Source organism: Carassius auratus, chromosome 40, assembly GCF_003368295.1.
Source record: "Carassius auratus strain Wakin chromosome 40, ASM336829v1, whole genome shotgun sequence".
Lineage (NCBI taxonomy): Eukaryota > Metazoa > Chordata > Actinopteri > Cypriniformes > Cyprinidae > Carassius > Carassius auratus.
This window is the reverse complement of record NC_039282.1, coordinates 7462372-7484474: the sequence shown is the minus strand read 5'-3', so window position 1 is coordinate 7484474 and position 22103 is coordinate 7462372. Positions and strand designations below refer to the sequence as shown.

At 35.5% G+C, this 22103-nt stretch overlaps 1 protein-coding gene across 1 annotated transcript in view; it reads right to left on the bottom strand.

Annotated features, from left to right (window-relative positions):
- The window catches only part of LOC113058435 (glutamate receptor ionotropic, kainate 4-like), a 290241-nt gene that overhangs the window by 153874 nt on the left and 114264 nt on the right, over nt 1-22103 (bottom strand). The window contains exon 3 of the mRNA XM_026226340.1: nt 8496-8630. Coding sequence (XP_026082125.1) covers nt 8496-8577 — 82 coding nt within the window. The 5' untranslated portion in view covers nt 8578-8630. The remainder of the gene's footprint in view (nt 1-8495; nt 8631-22103) is intronic.

The window sequence follows — 22103 nt, the reverse complement described above, 5'->3', positions numbered from 1 at the left end:
GTAAATATTGTACAATATTGTAATTCATTACTTTTAAAAGTAACTTCCCCCATACATATATATATATACACACACACACACACCCAATTCCAAAAAAATTGGGACATTGTACAGATTGTGAGTAAAAAAGGAATAGAATAATTTTCAAACCTCATAAACTTATATTTTATTCACAATAGAGCATAGATAACATATCAAATGTGGAAAGTCAGACAATTTGAAATCTCATGCCGAATATTGGCTCATTTTGGATTTCATGAGAGCTACACATTCCCAAAAAGTTGGGACAGGTCGCAAAAAGAGGCCAGAAAAGTTAAATGTACATTTAAGGAACAGCTGGAGGACCAATTTGCCACTTATTAGGTCAATTGGCAACATGATTGGGTATAAAAAGGGCCTCTCAGAGTGGCAGTGTCCCTCAGAAGTCAAGAGGATCACCAATTCCCCCAATGCTGCGGCGAAAAATAGTGGAGAAATATCAGAAAGGAGTTTCTCAGAGAAAAATTGCAAAGACTTTGAAGTTATCATTGTCTACAGTGCATAACATCATCCAAAGATTCAGAGACTCTGGAACAATCTCTGTGCGTAAGGATCAAGGTCGGAAAACCATCCTGGATGCCCATGATCTTTGGGCCTTTAGACGGCACTGCATCACATACAGGAATGATACTGTAATGGAAATAATAACATGGGCTCAGGAATACTTCCAGTAAACATTGTCGTTGAATACAATCCACTGTGCCATTCGCCGTTGCCGGCTAAAACTCTATAGGTCAAAAAAGAAGCCATATCTAAACATGATCCAGAAGCACAGGCGTTTTCTCTGGGCCAAGGCTCATTTAAAATGGACTGTGGGAAAGTGGAAAACTGTTCTGTGGTCAGACGAATCAAAATTTTGAAGGAAAACTGGGACCTCATGTCATCTAGACTAAAGAGGACAAGGACAACCCAAATTGTAATCAGTGCTCAGTTCAGAAGCCTGCATCTCTGATGGTATGGGGTTGCATGAGTGCGTTTGGCATGGGCAGCTTACACATCTGGAAAGGCACCATCAATGCTGAAAGGTATATCCAAATTCTAGAACAAGATATGCTCCCATACAGACGTTGTCTATTTCAGGGAAGACCTTGCATTTTCCAATATGTCAATGCCAGAACATGCTGCATCAATTACAACATCATGGCTGCGTAGAAGAAGGATCCTACTGAAATGGCCAGTCTGCAGTCCAGTTCTTTCAACCATAAAAAACATTTGGCTAATGACGACTGAAGAGGGGATGACAGTGGTAAACATGGCCTTGTCCCAACTTTGAGATATTTTGATGCTATGAAGTTTAAAATCAACTTATTTTTCCCATAAAAATTATACATTTAAACAATTGATATGTCATCTATGTTGTATTCTGAATAAAATATTGAAATTTGAAACTTCCACATTGCATTCTATTTTTATCCACAATTTGTACAGTGTCCCAACTTTTTTGGAATCAGGTTTGTATATATATATATAAATTTATAAATATATATATATATATATATATATATATATATATATATATATATATATATATATATATATATATATATATATATATATATATATATATATATATATATATATATATTTATATATATATACACACACACACAAACACACACACACACACACACACACAAACAATATATAGCCTACTGAAAAATCTGTCTGAATGGACTTTTCAAAGCAGGACCTGAGAGTGATGGCCAAAATGAGCTGGGCAAAATGTACTATCCAAATCAAAATCTAAACATTTCTTTTTTTCTTGTTTTTCAGTTATGAATGATTGCTTGTGCTTAGAGATTGAGAGGGAAGGGGCGGTGGCAGTATTGAATTTTCTTTTACATCCTCATAGTTTATTGTATCGGAGGCCAACAATCATGCACACCGTCAATTATTCAATACTCATGAGAAAAAGTCATGGAAGCAATTCAAACTCTGTAACTTACAGTTTATCATTTTATAGCCAGACAAAGAAAATCATTCAAAGAAACATCCAGATATAAAAGCATTTACTAACTGAAATTAAATATTTGTTGTTGTTGTTGTTTTTAAAGGGGAAAGAGTATGGAACTAGGTAAGAAAACATCATGAGCCAGAATTGAACTCACATAACTATCACACAGTATTTGGGAAGTTTACTAAGCGCTCCAACATCACAACATTGTTTACTTGTCTGATAGTTTACTTTACATTTTTACTTGTATGTGAATGGGAGCTTGTGGGTTGATTTTAAGCAAGGGATGTGGTTAAGTGGACTAAATGACTGGAGAAGACGTGAAGATGACAATAAGGAGGACACTGACCAGGATGAGGCAAAAGAGAGCAACGTTCTTCTTGTATAGTTTTCCATCAAGTTTTGTGCTTACAGAGCTGTCACTGTAATACTTCTGCATACTTACTTAACAGCTCACTGTCCTTCCACTCATTACATTCCTAGCTGTCTCCCATGATCACAAAGTGCCCACAGAACTACTGCTATGTATCATCTTTGGAGTGACTCCTGTCAGTGCAGAATTGGGATGAATATCAATCTAGAGTGATGCAAATGTCGCATGAATCCGGATATGACTGTTCCTAGCTAAGAGGGGACATTCTCAGAACTTTGGCTAATGTTCTACCAGTAACGTTAATAGGATGTTTGTACAAAGTTATCCAGTCTTTTATAACAGGGTTTCCCAAACCTTTTCATTCCAGGACCCATCTAGACAAGTGTAATCTATCCCAAGACCCACAAAAATTAAATATGAAGACAATAAGCACGCAATCCAGCTTATCTGTTTTCTTCCATCCTTTTCAGGTATTTTCATAAGAATAAAGTATTTTTTAAAATCAAATGGTACTTGACATGCATTACTGGCCAGAATACCTCATTCTATGAAAAAAAGCCAAATCAGATAACAAAAACAAGTCATTTCAAACACACAACAAAATATGTTATGTTACTAAATGTGTAATATGTTACTATACTGCGGTAATGAGCATCCACAATTTTTATGAACTATCTTCTTACAATAATTAAGCAGCTAGGTGGGAACACCAGCACACATCCCAAGTTGGGAACATATATCAGAACACCATACCACACCCGTTGTGGTGCCACTTGGGCCTGATGCTTTCATTGTGCAAGCCAGACAATGACATTCGGGGTAAAACTTAACAAAAGGGGTACATGAATAAACATATACTAATGCCTAAATTAATACTTAAAGGGTTAGTTCACCCAAATATTAAAATGATGTCATTAATGAATCACCCTCATGCTGTTCCAAACCTGTGAGACCTCCGTTCATCTTCTGAACACAGTTTAAGATATTTTAGATTTAGTCCGAGAGCTTTCTGTACCTCCATTGAAGCTGTATGTACGGTATATTGTCCATGTCCAGAAAGGAGATAAAAACATCATCAAAGTAGTCCATGTGACATCAGAGGGTCAGTTAGAATTAGTTTAAGCATCGAAAATACATTTTGGTCCAAAAATAACAAAAATTACAACTTTATTCAGCATTGTCTTCTCTTCCGTGTCTGTTGTGAGCACGACTGCTGTGACTGTTGTCGTATGATGCTGCTGATGTGTTATCTTTGTTATTGAGCATGCCAGAAAACACGTCAGCAGCGTCATACATCAACAAAGAACTTTTAAAGAAGTCAGAAAGTGGAGGTACAGGATCATCATGGCCTGTGAACTCTACTGACACCCAGTAAACGTTCTGACCTTTCTTTTGGAGTCCTTCTACAAATACTCTTTAAGGGTTTTGAGTTTTTATTTATTTATTTAGCTGCATATACAGTGAGTCACAGTAGGGTAAAATTAAAGAGATAAACGCAAAACAGACAAGATCAGTCTTTAGTGTATTTAGTATTTTCTACGCTTGATGAGGAGGATCAACTAATCCTTCGCCACCCAAAAACGATGGACAATGCTGAAGACGGCAAAAGCTAAAATATATAATATTACATTATTTGAATTCATTTCAAAGTCAGAGTATTTCTTATTTCTTCTTAAAAATGCTGTTTACCAATAATTGTTAATTAATGCATTAACTATCAAACGTACTAACATGTAGTTAAGTCTGCCGTTATTTATGTGTGAATCTGGATGACTCCAGTCGTTAAGGATAACTTTTCATTAGTTTAGAATTAGTTAACACCTTTAATAATCATTAGTATATGATGAACTAAGTATTATTTTAGGCATTAGTCATTATTATTCATGTACCCTTATTGTAAAGTGTTACGAAATTTGGACTAGAGGGGCAGCAATTTTAAATATCATCTCCTGCAGAGCAGTCAGCATCACGTCAATGTGCGGGGAAAGAAAAGACGTTAATGCCGCCCGCGCTATTTACACAACCTTCAGCAGAGACGCTTCGCAACGGAGAGGTAAAAACAGAAACCACATGTTTTAATTAATTGTCAACTAAACGAGACAGCAATAAACAGGGTTTGCTGAGGAGGTGCTTTCATAGGTGCAGGAGGTGAGGAGATGAGGGAGAAGTGGAGCAGGAGACCAGCACCGGTTAATTACCCAGCCGTACCCGGGTAAGTTTGTTGGTTAGTTCAGCGCTTGAACGAGAAACAAGATGACAAAGGCAGGTTCAGGAGAGGCGGCGATTGCATTGGCTGCTTAATAATTGATCTACGAAAGCAAGAGCTTGTTTTATGGAGATGAGAGCACACTGCCTCATCTGATCCCCGAGCTGCTGGAATCAGAGGGATTGTTTTTGTAATATGCCACCGAATAATCAGATCAATGCTCTTTTACGGAGCACAAACATCTCACAACCGAGCCTTACCACAGTGAATTAACAGCTTCACACTTGTACACACAAAACATGCAAAACCACACACGTTCCCATTGCTAAATCAGCTGGAACTAAATTTACATTTTGCACTGCTCAGTATGGCGGCAGATAGATTAGACGACATTCTCATTATCATTGAAAGCCTAGACCTACATTAAATGTTTTTTTTTTTTGTTTTTTTTTTGCTCTGCCTCTCTTTCTGTCTCCTTTTTCTTTTTTTGGTTTGCCTTCCAAACCGTAATGAAGTCAGTTTAAACAGCTTTATTAATTTCTTTAATGAGGGGAAGGTCCTTTAATGCTTTTCTCCAGTGAGACAGAGGCTGTGTGTTTACTAATAAACACAACTCACAAAAACAACATCTCTTAACAGAGTATCTGAGGTCTTTTTTTGCATTTAATTGTTCTTCAGCATTATGACTGACATCATTAGAGCTCTCTCTGGGAGGATGTAATTGAAAGTAATGTTACATTAATGCCAAGTCTGAACTGCTCTCATAAAAAAAAAAAATATCCAGTGTGATGTTTTGGACGTTAATGTCATTGGCAATACAACGTGGTGTTTCGAAATATTTTGGGAACAATGTAACTGCTTTGAAGAGCCAAAGACTATTGTGATTTTTAATTGCTAAATCTACTGCTTTCTGAACTAAATATTAAGTAATTTTATAATATCAATAAAGCTAATGCTGACATGAGTAACTTTTTCATTGGTAAAGGGATATTTCACATACAAATAATTCTGTCATAATTTACTCAACCCCATGTTGTTCCAATCCTGGGACCAAAACAACATTAGATCCAATTAGATATGAGATACCATTAGATTTTCTTTTTTAATTTCATTCTTTTAATTTTTAAATCTTTAAAATACTTTCTAAATTCAATGTTACTGTTAAGAAACAATTACAGGGAGGTCTTAAAGAGTTTACCTGTTCAGAAGAATGTATTTTTATTATTATGGTTATTATTATTATTATTATTATTATAATTATTATTACTAATTATTATGTTATTAGAATAACAAAATGGCTTAAAAATGTACATGAATTTCAGACTGTCTTACTATTTGCTCCTCATTTGCATTCATGACAGCAGCCCTCGAATTGCATGAATTCCACAAGTTTATATAAAACCTGATGATCATGTGATCAAGCATGTTTTTAAACTGATCCAAAGAAGACCTTTTGGTTCAATGAAAGCACAAAACATCTGCCTATCTGTACATATAGTCACATGATAAATCACTAATGTGCTTATTCAATCAATTAAAATCCTGAAAACTTCCTAAAAAGTCTAAACGTAATTTTCAAATCTGGAAAACATCCTAATTTATTTATTTTTATTCTTCTTTCTAGATTGTGTGTGTTGCCTGAAATCTGTGTACTATTCAGACGTTTTAATGAAATCAATTAATCTAATGTAAAACCTAAACAAACCTAAAACAATTTAATGTGGCCCAGATTTCGGACCTGTAAGCCAACTGCAGGATGATTTATCTGAAATGTGAACTCAGTAAATATATTTATATAAAGAGTGATCTCTATGAGTCAGACATAGTCTGTTTCACTGCAGCTTCCTCCACAGTGTTACAACACAGCAACACAGCAAACTATTATATTTTCTACTAGCCTTTTTTCAACAACATCAACATAAAACAAGCAGCCTTCACATGCTCATTCTTCTTTTCCAGTGTGTTAATTCTGGGAGTTACAGTCTGCCTTAAGGCAGCAATTCTGGAGTAAATCCCCATCACTTTAATTAACAGTAATTACAAATTACACCATTCAGCGTAAGGAATAACAAACAATACAGGCCTTTGATAGTGATGTGCTCTAGAGTTTGAAATCGGCAGACACTGAGACTGCTCTCCTTAAAGTTACAAATTACCTGCTCTTATCATCTGATCGTGGTTGTATCTCTCTATTAGTTATTGGATCTAAGTGCTGTGTTAGACACTATTGACCACAACATTCTTTTACATAGACAAGAACACTTTATTGGCATTAATGGAAATGCATTAGCGTGGTTTAAATAGTACTTATATGATCACCATCAATTCGTAGCAGTGAATGAAGAGGTATCATATCGATCACAAGTGCAGTATGGAGTACCTCAAGGCTCAGTACTAGGGCCGTTACTCTTCACACTTTAAATGTTACTCTAGAGCGATATCATCAGGAAACACGGTGTTAGCTTTCACTGTTATGCTGATGATACTCAGCTCTATATTTCTTAGTGGCCCAGCGGAACATGCCAATTTGAACAACTAATGGAATGCATAGTCTATATAAAAAACTGAATGAAGAGTAATTTCTTACTGCTAAATTCTGAAAAAACAGAAGTGTTAATTATAGGACCTTAAAATTCTGCATGTAATAACCTTGAACACTGTCTAAGACTTGATGGCTGCTCTGCCAATTCTTGTCATCCATTAGGAACCTAGGTGTGCTATTTGAGAGCAATCTTTCCTTAGAAAGCCATGTTTCTAGCATTTGTAAAACTTAATTTTTCCATCTAAAAATATATATCTTAATTACGGCCTATGCTCTCAATGTCAAATGTAGAAATGTTAAATGTTAAATGTTAATGTAAAAGGTGTTTATGACCTCAAGGTTAGACTATTGTCATGCTTTATTGGGTGGTTGTTCTGCACAGTTGCTAAACAAACTCCAGGTAGTCCAAAATGCAGCTGCTAGAGTTCTTACTAGAACCAGGAAGTATAACCATATCAGCCTGGTCCTGTCAACACTGCACTGGCTCACTATTAAACATTGTATAGATTTTTAAATCTTGCTTATCACTTATAAAGCCCTGAATGGTTTAGCACCTCAGTATTTGAACGAGCTCTTGTAACATTATAATCCTCCACGTCTGCTGCGTTCTCAAAACTCATGCAATTCAATTATAACTAGAATATCAAAATCAACTGTGGGTGGCAGATCCTTTTCCTTTTTAGCGCCAAAACTCTGGAATAACCTACCTAACATTGTTCGGGAGGCAGACACAATCTTGCAGTTTAAATGCAGACACAATCTGGCTTACACAAAACACATTAATACGCTTCTAATATCCAGATCCGTTAGGATTTTTAGGCTGCATTAATTAGGTAAACCGGAACTGGGAACACTTCCCATAACACCCGATGTACTTGCTTCATCATTAGAAGAATGGCATCTACGCTAATATTAGTCTGTTTCTCTCTTATTCCGAGGTCACCGTAGTCACCAGTTCCAGTCTGTATCCAGATCAGAGGGTCACTGCAGTCACCCGGATCCAGTCATCGTAGGAGTTTTCTGGTCAGAGGAGAACTGGCCCGACAACTGAGCCTGGTTTCTCCCAAGTTTTTTTCTCCATTCTGTCACGATGGAGTTTTGGTTCCTTGCCGCTGTTGCCTCTGGCTTGCTTAGTTGGGGTCACTTCATTTAAAGCTATATTGTTGACTTGATTTCAAATAAATGCACAGATACTATTTAAACTGAACTGAGATGATGACACTGAATTCACTGAATTCAATGATGAACTGCCTTTAACTGTCATTTTGCATTATTGACACACTGTTTTCCTAATTAATGTTGTTCAGTTGCTTTGACACAATATTTTTGTTTAAAGCGCTATATAAATAAAGATGACTTGACTTGACTTGACATTACTCACCTAATCTGAATGAGAGTGGGCCACTGGTGGCGTTTCTCACCCACATGGCTAAAAAGAGCAGAGGCGCCCAGGCTCCGAGCATCTTCTTTGACTCCTCATGGGTCCAGCCCTGGGGGTCCCCCTTCACACAGCCACCTGCCACACCAAACACGACAGCAACACTTCAGAAGAATATAAAACACGCTTTTCAATCAAAGGAATTATGCGCATATGGTACAAGAGCTTGCTGGTGCCAAATTTTTCTTATTTTTTTTCACTGTGATAAACACTGTTATACTTGTTTTGTTGTTAAGAACTTTATAATTGGGAGTTTCCTTAAATAACTTAGAAAATAAACTTTGTTAAAACATATTTTTACACTTTCACTAGTTTGTCAATTAAAATGTCCAAAAAATGTCCCACAGCTCAAACTCAGCACGAACTAACATGGCGGCACCCTTTACCCGTTATAGATCAGCTGACATGGTAATTATAAAAGGTTTTAAAATACAAAATACATTTACTTGCATATATTTGAGAATCAGAATATCAGATATTTCATAATAAAGTGAACACATTAGTGAATAGTTTGAATAAAATCGAAATAAAAGCTATGTGTCACATGACAAACATGATGTGTCTTTATGGAAACAGTAAAGCAAAACATTCTAAAATAATGGTTGCCTAAAAAATCTCGCTGAAGCAGTATATTTTAAATCCACATGCGGAAAGGTTCAACAACTCACAGCTGCTATTAAGGCTCACAAAGTAACAGTGTCTCAGTGTACCTGCAGTTATGATTCATGTTGATACAAACATGTTTCATATCAGCCGCATTATTCAGAAGAAAAATATAAATCACATATATTGATTTTACTTATAATGACACATCTAAGACTGTCGATTATCCTGTGTGACACAGCTGACGCTGTTTTTCTTTTCTTTTTTTCTTAAATTAAATTAAATTAAATTTATGCATTTAGCAGACACTTTTATCCAAAGCGACTTACAGTGCATTCAGGCTATCAGTTTTTACGTATCATGTGTTCCCAGGGAATCGAACCCCCAACCTTGCGCTTGCTTGCTTGCTAAGGCATTGCTCTACCAGTTGAGCTACAGGAACACTTTTCTTGAAGATGTAAGTTCTTTAAGTAGAAATTATAAATATTAAATCTTTACAAACTACAGTATGTCTGTTGCGTTTGCTTCCAATATACAGAGGCATAAGGCATAAGATTAAAAAGTTTGTCACAAGACATTTATTTAAGTGAAATACTCCAGCTTTCTCCACCATCTCTTATTCATTAAAACTTCTCTTCTTTAGCTTATGTAGAGCATTTAAAACACACACACACACACACACACTAAATATCAAGTAGATAGAGAGAAAGTTGAAGGAAGGGTGCATGTCAGGAAACACATTCCAAATTCATTTATCAAAATAAAGATGCAATGACAATTAAAAACTGCACTCACATTCAAATCATTTTGCTCAAATGCAATTATAGCAATTCAACTTCAGCGGTTTCGCATGGCCTGTGCACAGCATCTTCAGCAGGAGAATACAGAACAGAAACAGCATTTGTACGGACACTTGTAATTTTATTTTACTGCCGTACAGTTAATGGATGTCTATAATCTAGTGCTGTGCAAATGAGAATGAACATTATCATTAATTCCACCAGCATCGCTCTGTTCCCACGGCTCTCGGCCCCGCCCCTCTCGTAACAGACACCCATTCTTTTTGTCCATATAAGGTCAATGGAGTCTGTTGCTTTGGAACCCATTGAATTTATAAAGGAATACTTCACAAAAAAGGAAAATTGGCTGAAATAGTATTCATCCCCAAGGCATCTAAGATGTATTTTAGTTCGTTTCTTCAACTGAACAGATTTGGAGACATTTCCCATTACATCACTTGTTCACCAATGCTTCCCTGACACATCGATTAATGGACTGGAGTCATGTGAATTACTTGTGGATTATAATGACATTTTTAAAAGCTGTTTGAACTCTCATTCTGACGGCACCCATTCACTTCAGAGATGCAATGCTAAATTTCTCCAAATCTGTTCTGATAAAGAAACAAACTCATCTATATTTTGGATGTAATTTTAAGTTCCACAGAAGAAAGTCACCCAAACCAACTTGACGCTGAGTAAATGATTGCAGAATTTTCTTTGTTTGTGAATTTAACACATTTGGAATCAAAACACACAATCCATTTGATCCAATCTATAAAAGTGCTTAAACAGCACTGTCTTATTCTTTTCAGCACATCCATTCACAGTAGTGCTCTTTAATCGATAAAAGAATGTATTAATACCAAAGAGAAACCCGACCTGGAAATACAAGAAGCGATTAAATATGATCCGAGGCAGGAAATGTATCTGGCTAAAAGCTCAGTTTAGGAGCTGACAGGCAATTAAAAATACAGTAGAGACCTTACAAACACCACAGAGCATTCAATGTAGTCTTGAACAAAAGGATGAAAATAGAATGTGTTCCGTTTCTTACTCGTTTATGAAATTGTCATCGCTCTCAAAGAGAATCATGCGGATCAGACCTGCTGTGTCTTCAATTCAAACCGCTACCCTTCTCTGCCCAGAAAAGCCATGCAGAGTTTTTCTCTCTGGCTCTCTCTCTTTTTAAACAAACATGGTTCAGAGAAAACCTGTGAAAGGTGAAATGGCTGGTTTTTTTTGTTTTGTTTTTTTACACAAATGAAAACTATGGCTGTCTTTATATCTTAAGTCACATCTGGACTCTAAAAACTGATTTTGAAGTTGTAAATAAAACAAATATTATTGGAGCATTTTTTTTACAAGAAAATATGGTAACACTTTAGTTTACAGTATGTACCAATTCTCACCTTTAACTAATTGCTTGTTACCCATATAACTAGATTATTGGCTGTTATCAGTATTTATAAAGCACATATTAAAAATGTATTCTGCATGACCATTTTTTAGGACCCTTAATCCTACCCTAACAACTACCTCACTATTAATAAGCAGCAAATTAGGAGATTATTAAGGCAAAAGTCATAGTTAATAGTTAGAAAATATAGAATTGATCTCCATACTAAACTGTGACTGAAAATACTGTTTCAGTCTTTCTTTTCAAAATGTTATGTTTAATTCAATGCATTATTATGTCAGACCCTGGTCTTCAATCAGTATTTTTTTTCTCATATGGAAAAAAACAAAAAAAACATGTTTGTACCACATTGGGCCCCATTGACTTTCTAAAAAAAAAAAAAAAAAAAAAAAAAATTATATATATATATATATATATATATATATATATATATATATATATATATATATATATATATATATATATATACACACTACATAAGAGAGTGATACAGAACTTTTTGAATGACATGAACATAATAAAGCCTATACAATTGTATTATTATTATTGGTTCACTATCCCTTTAAAAAAAATCTGCATTATACAGTACCACAAATGTTCAAATGAAAATTTAACTGGACTACATATTGTCATTGCACTATATACTTATACTATAATTTGATATTATATCTCATAGAAACTATATATTTTTTTTGTTTTTTGTTTTGTGTTTTTTTTTTGTGGAAAAAGCATACACACAATCCCAAACAGCTATGCACTTCTGAAGTGAAGAAGTCTTTTAAACACTGAATAACTATCATTATGATAACTGACAAATGTATATGACATTCAAAGAAAGCCAATGTACAGTTTCTACTTAAACCTCATTCCAGCATCAGCACGAAGCCTTTTCCCCTGTGAATTACTGAGTGTGCGGGACTGACTCATTTGAGGGGAGGGTTGAATCAGTAGTGAAATATCACAGAAATAGCAAGTAGGTTGATTTTTTTAAGACAAGTGCTAGCTGTGGGGAGTAAAACAAAGGCAAAATCACCATGTGCTGTTCTGAACATACTCAGCTGTGGTGAAACAGAGTTTGATTTTGACCGGCCAAAGCAACAATACCATCCGATAGGGGAAGAGCTCCATGAGGCTTACTATTGAAAATCTCACTACTTAAGCCAAGTGACTGATTCCATACAAATGTAAAGTAATTCAGTCCAAACTTTAATTAGTCCTGGCTTAGTCCCCAGGATGCCACCCTTTTGTAAAATGCATCAAATTATGTTCTAGCAATGAAGGAGTTCTTTTCAATTAATAAAGGCTGCTAGATCAAAAGCAACGCAAACAAATCAAACCTGTCACTCATAACTGTTGCTTCATCGCATATTCTCTCCAAATACCTCTAAGTGTCCATCAAAGCTCTCATCTCAAAAACAACAGGCGGACTGAATTGTTACGGCATTTTTACACTGCACTCACAGCTGACATCCACTGCCAATCAAAAGCAAGTCGGGGAAGAGGATTCCTCTTCTAGATGTCAATGACAAAACTGATACGCAGTATAATAATGCAGAACCAGCAGCAGAGAAGTTTCTGGTTGATGTTTGTATTGAGGTTTCAAATGCCTTGAAGCTGTAAACGACTAGAAGCAGTTGGAAGTAAATAAACACACCAGGAATTAAATTAATCGCCTGTCAGAAATAAAATCAACACATGATAGTTGACCATTAGATCTCATTTACTATTTATTTAGAAAAATCTAACGTAAACAATGCAAGCAATGAATCTTTAACAGGATTGCAGTGAGAGGCACACTTAGCCGGAGCGCTGGCAATGTATTTTTTTTTTCTTTTTTACAATTTTGAGATGCAGCCTCGTTTTTTTTTTTTTTTTTTTTTTTAAGAATTTGTAACATAATGGATTCAAAAGACACATTAGCCATTGACTACTCAGCTATCCTGCTGGTGCGTTTCAGAGCGCTTTTGGGGTTAAGCATTTTCTGTGGAATAACAACAGTGCATGAGAGCCCGCAGAATTTGGGTAAGTATCTCTTTTGAATTGTCTACTCAAAAAATCCTTTTGATTTTCAATTGCTGAGTTCCAAAAAAAAAAAAAAAAAAAAAAAACGCTGCTTTAAAAAAAAACACTCTAATTTTAGAATGTTTATATCATTACTGGGTAATACAGTAAATAATAAAGTAGATGATTAGCATGCTTTTATTCAAAGCAACATAGAATTAATCTATTACAAGGACCATTTGTCTACAGTAACCTGGGGTAAGTGTTGTACTTGAAATGGTAATGAAATCACCCCATACAGGGTTCAAACCTAAAAGTTACACATTCCTGGGGCCCAGTAAATGTTTCCTGGTTGCGATGCCTCGTCTATCCATTGGACTGATTGCACATGTGATTCAGAGCATGGTCACGCTGAAGGCATTCCCAAAGCATTTCGACGCGGCATCTTGTTCCCTCGAGGAACCATGGTTGCATGTGTTACTTGGATGTTCTTCTAAAATAACTTACTATGTGTCTGGAATATTTTTAAGTACCAGAGTTGGTAATTATTATTATTATTATTTTTTTTTTTTTTAAGCCAAAAGCCAACTATTAGCATGTAGCTCATTAGTTCATTTAAAGTTTGTATGAGGTAGGCATATGTTGCACACACACTCAACAAATTTACAAGTCTCTTTTGGGGACCAAAAAAAAAAAAAACCTGTTTTCGGTAAAGCAGGGTGAATTCAGGTCAACTAGAACATTTATTTTGTCAGTGGGATGAATGGCATAAAGTGACTCAATTCATGCAATCCTATTTCCTTAAAACTTTAAAACTTAAGTTTGGTGGAGCAGTTCTGGGATATCTGCCAGTGTTAGCCTACATCTAAATGATTATGGATCTTCACTAATATTGAATTTCACAAAGCAAACACAAACTGAAGCACTATAAAACAGTGCCTGAATCTTTAAAACACTGGATCCAACCTGGATCTAAATGGATAACAGAAGAAACCCTGTGGCAGAAGAAATGATGGATGGCTCAATATCATCTATTTTCAAATCAGATTTTTTGAAGGTGGGCAAAAGTTTCAGTAGTAAGCAGTGACATCCAACACAGATTAATTAATTAATTTAATCAATGACCTCTATGGAGGGGGGGAAAATTACAAAGTTCTTGGCCACATATACATATATACATACATACATACATACACACACACACACAATCAAATTTATTCAATCCATCACGATCTAAAACAAATAATAACGTGTTTAACAAAAGTATTTCTATCTATAGGTAAGAATCCTGTGCAGAAAGGTTGAAATGTTTAACAGCACAGCCCTGCATCATATTTATTGCACTTATTAAAATAACAGCAGTTAAAGGTCAAAAGTTTTATCTGTAAAGAAGTGGACAAATGTTTATCTGTTTCTGTTTGGGTGTAATAAAATACCCACAGATGCAGCAAAAACATCTGGGTCATTTTCACATTTTCTTTTGTCACTGGTTACAATTCAAACCTTGAAATCAGAATTACGCATAAAATAATGTCATATGGCATGTGAAAATCGTCTAAAAATGTAACAAATAGTTGTGACCCAGCTCAGGGAAAGATCAAAAGAAAGAGGTTTTTCTACTGATTAAGGGATGATATATAACACTTCTTCACCTTACATAAGGTTGTTCAAAGCATAAATGCTACAAAATGAACATATTTTGTAAGAAAGAGTGACATGTTAGAGCAAATCAGGCACTATTTGCGGAATCCATTTTCCATTATAATTATTCACATCAATCTCAGAAAATTAGCTTTTTAGGTTTAAGTCAATTTGAACTGAATCAAATGAATCGCAGGTCTAGAACAGATCCTTACCAGTACTTTGCTGAGGCTACCAGCTGGACTGATGCTGCTTAGCATGTGCTGACATGGCAAAAACATTTAAATTACTGGGAGGGATCGACAACTACATTAAGAGTAGTGACAAAAGACAGATCTCGTCCTCTGGGTGTTTCTAAAGGAGAAAGTGAACATAATGTGACTAAATCTGCTCTGATACAAGGCCAAGGATACTGAGGCAGTTTAAAAAAGTCACTAAAGGCATGCATTCATATTCATAACCCTAATAAACCACACTGCAGCTCGGCAATGTCACATTAACACTCCAGCACAAGACTTTAGAAATGTCTGTGCCAGGTATTGGAGATTTGATCTTTTGGGTAAGCAATTGAAATGCACTTTCAAACAGATGCTTTCATTAGTGATGGGATCTGATTCCCCGGTTTCTCAGGTCCCTTCAGAAAGTCACACTGCCAGCAGAACTATTACAACAAAGGCCAAGATGGTCTTGCAGATATCTGACTTTAATGGAAGAGAAGACGGTAAATGCAGAATTGAACTTTCCAACATAAAAGAGTTTCTGATTAGTGAGGTTGACTAGTTTATTTTATTTAGTTAGTTTGTCATCCGATTTTCTTTAGCATTTATACTGCTTTAATATTTAAGAAAACGTAACTTATTTTTTATGCATGCACACAAACACACACATATTATTTATAACAGCTTATATTTTATTTTTTTAACAATTATTAACATTGAGATCACGGAAATTTGAAATACTTTTCAAATGTTATAATACTAATAATAAACAATTAAAAAATATTTACGTAAAATGTTTAATATTTATAGCATACAATTAGATTCTTATATTAATCCAGAAACTAAAATCTAAAAGTAACATTCTAACATTATTAATATAATAATAATAATTTATAATTGTATTAATAACATAATTTTATGGATAACTTAATTTTGGGGTTTGCATCAAATATTTCAAAGCATCATGTAGGTATCTGCTGACTGACTGACAGTGCATTCAAATTATTCCCATAGATGTCTCGAAAAACAAATGGAGCATGAATTAATTTTAAAAAGATACGATGTAACATTTGCAAAATCACAAAGCCTACGCTTCTGAAATCAATTTGTAATTCTTAAAAGCACAACCACCGCAACAATTTAATAACTAACGATTTTCAACATGCATTTCAAGACAATTACTGTCGCCAGACTTCAAATCACCTGCTGTGAGCAAATGTTCTCATTATGCATACGTTTCTAAGAGGAATATGATCATTTGTTGAAAAAAGGGTATAGTTATTTAGTCTATTCTTTATTTGAAAACCTGTCAGGTGTCCTATTGAAGAGCACCCATATATTCTATATATATCTGATAGAGTCTATTAAACAAATCTTTAAAACAGACTAATTATACAGGGCTTCCTCAATCACATCTAGACAACTCAGTGGGCTGCTAGTTGAAGAAAATGTGTAGTTTTGTACATCCTGAATGAGTAAGTACATGACTGTGTGCAGTAAAAGGAGGAGACGTGTGGCAGACAGAAGCAGCTCTATGCAGTGCTCATCGTCTTCACTGCTCAGCCGTCATCCACCCATCTGAGAGACCACAAATGACATGAGGACCGCTGGGGGAGAAACCGACAAATCAATAGCCATCTCCACAGGGAGAGACACATGGGTTCAGCGCCCCCGCTCCCCTGTCTCTCTACCCAGAGTAACCACACTGCCTCCCATCACAGGGCAGGACCCTGATTTAAGGCTGACAGGGCTCTGATGCAGCGCCTGTAATAACAGGGGTTTTAACTGCATTTAAGTGTAGCACTCTCTTGAAAAGTCCCCCAACATCCTTAAGTCCAACAAACACTCTCAAGGTGAAGACATCTCTATCTGCTGGAGGTTTTATCACATGCTTAAATCTTGCAGCTGATTAAAACCTTATATATAAAAAGCATATCACCATTGTTCTAACCAAAGTGATTTGAACTATACCTTTCCAACTTAAATACAAACTTCCCAGAAGGACTTGAACCTTGATACAACTATAAATGTACTTCATGCTGTGATATGAAAAAAGACTGTCAAACCGTAATTGTTAATTTCTTTAAATAAAGTGAACAGAAAATCTATTCTGAGCTCTTCATAGCGAAAGACAGCTGCGAGTAAAAGCCAGTGGTTTACACAATTAGCCCCTACAATTAAAAAATAATAATACATTCATTAATGAAAAAAACTAAATAAACAGCATTGCAGTTAACATTGGGGAAAAAAAGAACACATATAAAACATACTGTATAATCCTAATTAATCCAATTACTTCACAAAGTGCAGAGATTACCTGCATGATGGCCTTTAAGCAAAAGAAAGTTTAAAAACTTCATTTGAAGTTCAGGTCTATATTAACCAATCAAACTGTTCTCTTCTCTCTTTAGAAACATGCCATTGTAAGTTTCAGCATAATAAGGTGCAGCATTCAGAAGGAACAACAGGTCAACTTTATAATGAGCGGTGGGTATTCTTTTAAAATCTCCGTAATGAATTCCAGTGTTCACACCTACAGTTGTCTGCTGATTGGTGATGTTTTGATCTGTGGACCGAGTGAAAAGCAAAACACCAGTGGAATCCTCAGCAAGCTGCCACAAAAAAAAGAGATGAGAAAGACAAAAATACATGAAGGTAACGATGATAATGAACAAACATTCCTTTTTTACTTTATTTTGGCAGCTGAGATTGATATTAACAAGCCATTAAACACAATAGTGACACAACACATTGTCCAGAAAAATGTCACAAGGACATTTTAATAAACACATTAGTGTTATTAAACAGGCTTATTAAAAGGGTGGCTGCACCAAGAGCTGTCTACCACATGGCCAGGCCTGTTGCAACTTTACAAACAGCAGGATGATCAGTTACAGGGGTGGCCACCCTGCAGGGGTCCTCAATCCTGTTTCTCAACTTTCACCCTCCTTCTTGACTATAGCACCAGCTTTAATCAAACACTTCTGAACCAACTAATTAAGGTCTTTGTGTTTGCTAGAAAATTACTTAATTTGGTAGGAAGGTTGACCACCAGGAGAAAGGACCGAGTATTTGTTACAAACAGATGGAAATATTAGTTAAGTAATGTTTTGAATCAGAGCACCTTAAAAACATGTGTGTGTGTTTGTGTGTGTGTGTGTGTGTGTGTGTGGGGGGGGGGGGGTTCTTAAAATAGAACTTTAATTAAAGTTTAAATAAATAAATAATGGACCTTACAAATATTAAAAGTATTTTTAATTACACACTTTTTATATTTCAACAACTAGATAAGATTCAATGAAATAAAAATAAATGCAATTAAATTCAATATAGTTAAAATAAATATAATGAACATGTTTAATAATACTACTACTACTACTAATACTACTACTAGTACTACTACTACTACTACTACTACTACTACTACTAATAATAAAAATAATAATAATGATGATGCATATTTTTATTACACATTTTTTCAAATAATATAGTTTTAAAAATTATATTGTTTAAAATTAAATAAAAATAAATGCTATCAAATCCAACATTAAAAAGTTTTAAACAAATATAATATAAATGCATTTTTTTTATTACATGAATGTTTCAGCAACTCTCGCTTTAAATTAAAAGTATGCATTTAGCAAACACTTTTATCCAAAGCGACTTACAGTGCATTCAGGCTATCAACTTTTACATATCATGTGTTCCCAAGGAATCAAACCCCCAACATTGCGCTTGATAACGTAGTGCTCTACCAATTGAGCTACAGGAACACTCTTCAACAAATTACTATTTTTTATTTTTATTTTTATTTTTTGCTTTACTGTGGATATATGCATATATGTGGTCTATCATTCAGCAAATGATATGTGGCAGCGGTGAGTTGGCAGATGACATTGGGTTAGCATTGCCTTCGTGGCTAACTAATAACAGAGATGAGCTACCCACTCCTCCGGTTGGGGTTGTCAGAATAAAAGTGTCCTGCTTGTGTTGCGCCATCCCTCCATTCATGTTGCCCTACCCCCTGCCTGCCATGCTTCTACTGCCTCCCGAAGGCCCCAACGGCTGCCTCTATAGCAGGCCTAATGAGCCACTAGCCTGACCGTCTCTTAATGCTGCAATTATGTGCCATGCCCAGAAATCCTGGGGGTGTTTGCTTGTGCTGAGCAAAGCCTGGGCCATAAAAGCAACTTTTCTCTGCCTGCTTTCCTGTGATGCACACATCCAAATTGCACACATTAATATCTGGTAGCAGACAGATGCCACCCTCGTCGACCCCCTCGACCCTCAGTGAATGTGCTGTGCTGGAAAGGTGAATCTAGTTGATGGTGAGTGAAATTAAATAAACAACTAAGCTAACTGGAAATGTATGCCAATTAAGGCAATTATACCACACATTTAAATTAAAGCAATATCTCAAGATTTTTCTCTCTCTCCTGTTTCATGAATGCATTGGAGACCATGAGTATTACACACAAGTTAGTGTGGTAAATACAAGGCCTGTGAGCTGAAAGGGGTTTAAAGTTTTTTTTTTTGTGTGTGTGGTTTTGGTTGAAAGAGCTTTTAGAGGTCTGCATTCCTGTGGGATCCAATGCAACTGAGTGCGGCTCAGGACAAGTTTTTGAATATATATATTTATTTTATTTATTTATGATTATTTTTTTTATTATATTTTTATTTTTATTATATATATTTTTTAATGTAGGTAGGCTAATTTAGGTAGGCTATATGATTTTTGTAATCTATTGGGCAACAAAAATCAATGGTTTATGCCAATGCATACTAATTAAGGCTATTATTATAAATGAAACAATATCTCAAGGATTTTTTTTCTCTCCATAAAGCAGTGTTTTAGAAACTAAAGCATAAACGAAACACTGGATGAACTGGAGACAGAGGAAAGTATTACACACAAGTTACTACAGCAAATAAGAGGCCTGTGAGCTGATAGCAATGAATTTTTTGAAAACATCTATCTTTTTTTGCATTTTGTGCTGCGGGAGGGAAGATAATGATGTGCATGCAAGAAAAGAATGACTTATATAAATATCTCAAAATAAAATACAATGTATTTTATGTTTTCTGTTACAGAATGTTATTTGTCAGTTGCACAATAAAAATAAAACTGCACTGCACCTGCATATATATATATATATATATATATATATATATATATATATACACACACAGGGCTTAATTTGTGCCGGAACAAGCCGGATCCGGATCCAGCACCTCATTTTGGCGGATCCCCCTCCTCCAGGGGTGGCGTTTCCGTATGGCAGACAGATATGTGCCGTGAAAAATTAACCAAAATTCATATCTCTATTATAATTCGTTATTATTATTTTAAATCAGAGGGTTTTACAAATATTTAACCAATGATAAGTATTTAAAAGAGCTTGTCAGTAAAACTTCATCAGCCATTGGATCCTCAAGCTCTCGTGAAACCTTCTCACTTCCCCCGCCTCCACTCAGATTGACGCGCGCGCACAGCCTGCAGGAGACAGATCTCCGCTTATCCGCGAAGCAAGGGTAAGCAAATAACTGTTTGAATACAGCATTTCCTTTACTCAACACTATGTCTGTAAAGGCTTATGTCTTTGTGTGTTTGAAGACTGGAGAAGTAAGTTTTTTGCCATCTAGCCAATATACTTTTGTACGTTTTGAATATCCTGTGCATAAGCGCTTTATCGTTTATATCATGAGACATTGGCCAAGTTTACTAAACAAGAAGAAAAACCAAGCGCCCATATAGCAACAATAAACGTTATATAACCTGTAAAAGGTGATGATAGCATATAATGCGCTGCACTTGCCTCAGATGCAGACAAAACACAGATCTCCTCATTCAATGGTCAAAGACCTTGTTAACTCCATTTGAGCTTGTTTTTCATATAGCCTAATGTTAATTGCACGTGTCCGGTGCAACACAAACACTGACGACGCAGTGTTTAATATTTGATTCCCCCCCACCCCCTTTTTCTTTCATTTCCCCCCTGTATTTTAGTTGAGTGTGCCATGAAACTGTTTTATTTGTCAACAACCATCAGACATCATATTGTGTGTATTTGGTTGCTTAAACTCAACAAAATATGAAAAATAACTATTATATAGGCTAATACTCGGGAGACGGCTTGATACGCGCGAGCTTTGGATGCGACTGCGAGGGCACATATAGCCTAATACAGCATGTGGAGCGCGCAAGTACCAAATGGCTTAAAATATTTAAAAGGTGTACAAATTGTAAATTTTTGTGACAATGTAACAATTACCCGATTATTCAAGTCAAGTGACTGTTCTTTCAGCTGTCCCAATTGAGTCGTGTATCGCAGCTTGCAGCATGTCTCTTCAAGTGCAGACAAGATGCGCTGATGAGAAGTGATGAGTTTATGAATGACTGATTGAATCTTGATTGTGTGGACTTATTTTATTATTCAAACCTACAAGCTATGTTGAATAAATGCAGGGATTTAGCTCAGTATAAACTTGAAAGCTGCAAGAATTATTAAAACCACAGAAATGTAGGACCTGATTATAACTATTACACAGAGATTTGAAAAATAAAATTCCACAACTTTTTCAAAACGGTTTTAGGCCTGGAAACTGTTGTTTTAAAATCACATGGCATCTCCCACGCAGACTTAAACATCACAAAATGTCCTTTAATATGTCAATTAAGTGAATTAAGGGCTAGTAGGTGACAGTGGCATAGTGAAAAATGTTTTATTTATTTTTCAGGAAATATATGATAGATATATGATATGATGTGTGTGTTTTCTACAATGCTTTAATTACTCTAAAGTGCACTAACATTTGCTGATTGTGAATTAATGCCTCATAGCAGATTTATATCAGCAGGGTAAATGCAGCTTTCCCAGCAGTCCCTTAA